The following is a 6,089-nucleotide window of genomic DNA, read 5'->3' as shown; positions in this document are numbered from 1 at the left end:
TGGCTCCGTGCGCCAGCCGCCGCTCCCCGGGGCATGGCGGCGGTGGCCCCCCTTGGTCTCGGGGGGCTGCTCGTCCCCGTCCCCCCCAAGCTCCAGGCCCTGGGGGGGTTCGATGCGGCCCCTCCTCACAAAGTGACGGATGCGGGCCTCCAGCCCCTCGCACTTGGGGCGGGCCAGTAAAGGCTTGTAGGTGCGGGCTTGGACGCCTTCCACGAAGCCGCTGAGCTGGCAGCAGAGCGGAGGCTTCGTATCTCCCCAGAGGACGGTCGTGGTGTTCTCCGGGCCTGCGACAGAATCGGACAAAATACCGGTGGTTTGAACAATCTGTTGAATTACCCCTTTCCTTCGTTCTTTGTTTTTTAAAGCTGGTTACTCCCATCCCAAGGTATTGCCCCAAAACCATCCCTTACTTTCTCCAGGAGCAGCATCTAACCCTTGTAACATGTTACGCAGCACTTGAGTTTTGACTGCGTGGTTGGCCCAGAGCTGCTGCAGGTGGGTAATGTTGAACTCCTGCACTTCTCGGTCGTAGAGCCACTGAAGGTTTTCAAACTCGCAGTCGTACAGGACGAGGGGAAACTCCACTGCCATGCTAGGGGAAAAAGAGAAGGCGTTACCTGTCGCCGCCTGGAGGGATGCTGTGACCAAAAAAAGGCTCAGGCAACAGCGCATCAGCCTGTCCTCTCCGCCCAAACCAGCCCTGTCTTTTCCCAAACTCTTTTTTCTGCTAAAATGTGAGTTAGTTTTAACCAAACACCAAGGACTAAAGCCATCAAAAGCTTGTCCAAGAGCAAGAAAACCAGGATCCTTAAGGATACCTCCCAGAGAGGCCGCTGGCAGCTCGCTTCCATATTGTGAGAGACTGCTTCGCAGGCTGGCAGAGAAGTGGTTTGCCAGCGACGCTTTGCACACAGCAATCGCTTAGCGAAACAGCCCGGGAGGTTTTTCCCCGAGCTCTCTGTACCTGTACTGCGGTTTTCGGGGGTTCTTCTCCACATCCAGCAGCTCATCGATGATCTCCGGCCTCTCCATCTTCTGCCCGATGAGGAAGAGGATGGCCATCATGCAGCGGACTTGGTGATACAGGAACGCCTGACCCGTCACTTCAAACTGGCACAGACGGAAGGGATCCTGCAGCCCGCTTTCTCCTCCTCTCTCCACCCACGTCACTCCGGCGCTGAGGATCGTTCTCTGGAAGTTGACCACCCCGTTGGCGACGTCCATTTTACACAAGTTACGGAAATCGTGGGTTCCCACGTACCTCTGGGCCGCGGCGTTCATGAGGGCCACGTCCAGGTGGGCGCAGGGGAAGAAGTAGCGATAGGTCCTCTTCAGGCAGCTGAACCGGGCACTGAAATCGGGCTCCACGGGAGCCCAGGCCAGCACTCGGATGTCGGGCGGGAGCACCCTGTTCAGAATATGGGTGTAGCGGAGCTCCTCCTCCCCCTCGTTCTTTCCTTCCGAGTCACCCTGGTGGCCATTTAGCTTCTTCCCCTCCGACAGGTTCGAGCGGAGATCTAGCGAAATCACCTGCAAAATGAGGGAAGCCAGGATTAGATGGCAGATGGGCATATTCGGCGTGTCAAGCCAAGACTTCCTACACCGCTGTGAAATAAATTCAGGATCTCCTACAGATGAAGGTGTCTTAAATCAGGCGATCTCACCACTCCTTCCTGCGGGTAGAGCTGCAAGTGCCTATGCTAAGGTTCCTAGCAGATGCTACGGATTCCTTTAATAAAACAGAGAAAGTTGCAGACTGCCTACGTAGCATGATCTCGAAACAGCTTCAACTTTAGTCACTGTTTTTAGGATATAATGTGCTGCTTTTTTTTTTTTTTTCCTCTTTTCTTTTTGCTGGAGGTGATGACTTGACCGCAGTAACAGCCTGGCTGGCTGGGACACCTGGTTAATTAACGCCGCGGGTGCCTGCGTGCTTTACACGGCGCAAGAAAAGGCGGCCCATGCCCTTATAACCACGCGGCTCATCTTGTGAAGGAGAGCAGACCGCCCATCCGAGCCAAAACCACCCCGACGAGGCAAAAGCTAAGCCAGCTCCGCTTCCCGAGCCGGCAGGGAAGGAGAGACCGGCCCGAGAGCGAAGCCATGGCGGCGTGGGAAGGGCTGTGCTTTCCCCGATGGCTCCGTGCCCACCCAGCCGGCCAGCTCGCTCCCCTTCCTCCAGCTCCCACTCCCACGCTCCCTTCCGCTAGCTGCAGCTCCCCTCGGACCCTTCTGTGCAGGAATTCAGCTGCCTGACTCCGTGGGAAGCTATCCAACTCCTGGATTTATTTTTTGGCTTTTTTTTGTGGGGTTAGTGAGTCAAATCAGCTGACAGGGCTCTGCCAAGGAAGGGGCATCTCCCCTTTTTGTTGGCAGCGCTGAGCTACTGGGGAAGCTGTGGCCTAGAATGCATTACATCCTCTCAAAACAGCCCCCTGGAAAAAAAAAAGAGAGCACTAATATGGAAAAAAGGAGCACTAATATGGAAAAAAGGAGCACTAATATGGAAAAAAGGAGCACTAATATGGAAAAAAGCTAGCACTAATCAACACTTTGAAGGTCTAAACCCATCATTCTGCACGCAGGAAGCCATCGCCAGGCTCGCTTTCAGATTTAAAAGGCTTTTAAAAAACAAAGCCAACCTGTGCTGTCGCTGAGGGACGTTAATCCCACCGGATCTCCATCCCACAGAGGAGCCCCAAGATCCGGGAAAGCCTCAGGGGGATCCTGACCTGTCCAAAGGCGCTGACTCCTTTGTCCGTCCGCCCGCAGCGGTGGTAGTTGGAGGTCTGTCTGTCGTCTACCAGCCGCGTCTTCTTCAAGGCCTCAAACAGCTTCTCCTCGATGGTGTTGCTGGTGTTCTCCTGGCTGGCAAACCCCTGGTAGCCCCAGCCCAGGTAGGCGATCTTCAACGCCACGTGCCTGCGGCCGTAAGCGCCAAAATCAAACGGCCGTTGTTGGCGTTTCTTGGTTTTCCCAGGGGCTGGAGGAGCCTCTCTTCTCCCAGCGCCCTCCTTCTCCTCTCGGAGCTTCTCTTGTAGCCGCTTCACCTCCTCTTCCAGCTCCTGCACCCTCCTCAGGAGTCGCTCTTGGTCAGTAACTGCGCTCCCTTCGGCCATAGCCGCTCTCTTGGAGCCTTAATTAGTTGCTCGGGGTCTGCAGAGAAAGAAGGAAATTGGGGTTTTGCATTTTATTATGGCTTTTCTCTACACCGAGAGGCTTGCTCTGTAAAATAATTATTATCTGCGGAGTAATTCTTTATTTTTATAACCCCTTGATGTTCCTAGCAGAGCACGGGAAGGGCCCAAGGGGCTTAGCTCGGACAGCCTCATCTTACTCAAGGCTCTTTTTTTGCGCACTTTTTAATCACTCTTCCCTCCACCACCGCTGCGGCACGATGGGATCTGCTCCGTCAGCCCAGGCGCGGTGGCAGCACGTTCCCGGCTAGCCTTTTGCTATCCGCGCCGGAGCCGTCACGGAGCCCTTTCCATTTTCGCACCGCGCTCAGCCAGCATCAACACTTCAGACAGCCCGCTAACGGCTGCCATTCATCTCGCCGCACCATCTGCTCCAACATTTCCTAACGGCACGCTTAAAACTTGCCTTTTTCCAACCCTTAAAGATATCCCAAACCTAAAACTTGCCTTTTTCCAACCCTTACAGATATCCCAAACCCAAAACTTGCCTTTTTCCAACCCTTAAAGATATCCCAAACCTAAAACTTGCCTTTTTCCAACCCTTAAAGATATCCCAAACCTGCGGAGGGAGCGAAAACCGTCTCCGCATCCCTTTTTGCCGCAGATCTTGAGGTTCGAGCGGACTCCAACAGCCTTTGGGCTTTGAGAGCCAACGACAGAAGCACCTATGGGCACTGCGCTCAGCCTTCTCCTCCTCTGCGGAAGTAAAACACCCTCTCCCTATAAATCAGGACTAGGTACCGTGTTTCTAAAAGAAGAGGTACAAGGGGAAAATCGTTATACACCTCTAGTGTTTGCCCATCATCCCGTTAGTACTTCCTAGATGATGTAATTCATTTTAGCATCGTTTTCAAGCAGGAATTTAGGGGTTGCCTCGCAGGGGGCGTTTCCATTTGCCGTAGGGACGGAGCCTTCTGCCGATGGCAGGTGATTTAGCACTCCCAGTCCCCTCATCTGATTAACCACAACCTAAATCGACACCCCTCAGCCCGAGATGAGAGTCAGACCCCCTTTATATCTTTAGCCAGCTCCAACGTGCTGCAAAAAAAAATTAACTGTGGTGGGTTTTGGGGGTTTTTTTTGCAGGATTCGCCCAGTTTGGCGGAAATTATGGAGGAGGCGATGGGAGCGGAGGACGAGGAGGAGCTGAGCCAGCTGTACGCCCAGGAAGGAGGCAACCAGGAGCGCGCCGATCCCTACGCTGAGGCCTCCCTGGCTTTGGGGGTGCAGCCAACCCCCCCTACGTTTTCCGGGGACCGGAGGGGACCCAGGCGGTTGGTAATGAAAAGGAAGGTGCTGAGGCGCAGACCCGACGGAGGGGTAGAGGTCTCGGATGAGTCGGTCACCAGCGAGTCGGAGAGCGAGGCCGAAATTCGGAGCCTGAGGCAGAAACTGCTTCAGCTACGGACCGATCCGGAAGACAGCATCTCCGAGGGGGAAATCGAGACGAGCAGCAGCTCCCCCGATGAATCCTCCCCTCGCCGGTGGCCCTGTGGGGACAGTCCTCCCTTTCTCCTCGAGGATTTTGGGAGCCAGAGCCCTCCTGCTTCTCAGTACGCCGCTGCGGCGGGGCAACCCAAATCCTTCATTCCCCCCCGGTTTGAGCCGTTGGGCCGTAACCGGGGCAAAACCGACCGAGTGGCTAAATATTTTGAATATAAACGAGAATGGGAAAAATTCCGAATCCCGGGAGAGGATCAGCGGCAAGAACTGCGCTGGCTTATCAGGGAACAGATGCTCTTCCGGCCCGAGCTCCCCAGCAAACCGCACCACCTCTACGTCCCCAACGCTTACGCCGTGCCCACCGAAAAGAAACGAGCTGCCCTGCGTTGGAAGGTCCGCTGGGACCTGGCCAAGGGCCTCCACCCCCCAAAAAACACCTCCTCCTGAGGCTCCTCCAGCCCGGCTCCACACCGACCACCTAACTGTGCACGCCCCGCTCTCTTTTCCTCCTCAAAATCCTCCATAATTTGGACAAAATCCCTTTTTTTTTGCCCTTCTACAGGGGATTAAAACTATTTAACGTGCCTCGGGTTGTTAAAGGAGCTGGATAAAACATCCCCGCTCCCCCGCCGCTGCTTTTCCGACCGCAGGCGAGGCGGGACGGGGAGTGGGCACCGAAAACCCACCTGCCTGCCCGACTCCTCGAATATCAGGAGAAATAAGAATAGAACGAGCCTGGCGATTTCATTTCTTTTTTTGGTTTTGCCGTGTAATTGCCCCGGGATTGTTGTTTGAGCGACGAAGGTGGTTTTATTTATAGCGTCTCGGCGATATCTTTAATAAAGTGTGTGGAGATTTCGTATAGTTCTGTGGGTTAATTAGAAACGCCTCCTAAACCCCTCCGCGGCCAGCGTCTATGATTCTATCCTGCACCGCCAAACTCTCGGTTCCCCTTGCCTTATTTTACCTCATTTTTAAAATAAATGAGTTTTAGGATGAAGTGAAGGTGATAATAACATTATTATTATTTCCCAGGTGTTGGGACGGACTGACAATTTGGCACCTCTGGCACAGGGAAACACCTGGAAGCTGCGGTGAGGCTGATCCCAGGGGCGTCCGCCACCCCCTGGAGGGGTCGGTGTCCCTGTCCCCAACACCCCGGGGACCCCCACCACCCCACAAGGGGGTCTGGGTTCCCCCAGGAACCCCCCAAACCCTACGGGGGACAGTGTCAGTGCCCTATGGGGTCCTTGTCCCAACAGAAGACCCCCCAGGCCCTATGGGGCCTGTGCCCCCAACACCCCACGGACCCCCTCCCACCCCCTGGGGGTGGGTCTGTGTCCCCCCCAGGAGCCCCCCAAACCCTATGGGGGACAGTGTCAGCGCCCTGTGGGGTCCTTGTCCCAGTAGAGGACCCTCCAGGCCCTATGGGGTCCCTGTCCCCAACAC

The 6,089-nt window shown here is 55.2% G+C and overlaps 2 protein-coding genes across 2 annotated transcripts in view; one reads left to right on the top strand and one right to left on the bottom strand.

Moving 5' to 3' along the window:
* The window catches only part of PUS3 (pseudouridylate synthase 3), a 6,996-nt gene extending 3,877 nt beyond the window's left edge, over positions 1 to 3,119 (bottom strand). The window contains exons 1-4 of the mRNA XM_009892559.1: positions 2,733 to 3,119; positions 965 to 1,530; positions 411 to 592; positions 12 to 284 (exon numbers count right to left, since the gene is read on the bottom strand). Coding sequence (XP_009890861.1) covers positions 12 to 284; positions 411 to 592; positions 965 to 1,530; positions 2,733 to 3,119 — 1,408 coding nt within the window. The remainder of the gene's footprint in view (positions 1 to 11; positions 285 to 410; positions 593 to 964; positions 1,531 to 2,732) is intronic.
* A 1,188-nt stretch (positions 3,120 to 4,307) lies between these two features.
* Positions 4,308 to 5,087, top strand: HYLS1 (hydrolethalus syndrome 1). The gene has a single exon (XM_009892558.1). It carries the CDS (start codon positions 4,308 to 4,310, stop codon positions 5,085 to 5,087), a length of 780 nt encoding a protein of 259 aa, XP_009890860.1.
* Positions 5,088 to 6,089: the final 1,002 nt, after the last annotated feature.

The sequence above is a fragment of the Charadrius vociferus genome, unplaced genomic scaffold, assembly GCF_000708025.1.
Source record: "Charadrius vociferus isolate BGI_N301 unplaced genomic scaffold, ASM70802v2 scaffold289, whole genome shotgun sequence".
Classification (NCBI taxonomy): domain Eukaryota; kingdom Metazoa; phylum Chordata; class Aves; order Charadriiformes; family Charadriidae; genus Charadrius; species Charadrius vociferus.
Note: the sequence above shows the minus strand (reverse complement) of the source record. Positions and strands in the feature narration are given on the sequence as shown.

Coding starts and splice junctions, on each gene's coding strand:
- HYLS1 (XM_009892558.1), top strand. CDS start 4,308: ATGGAGGAGGCGATGGGAGCGGAGGACGAGGAGGAGCTGAGCCAGCTG.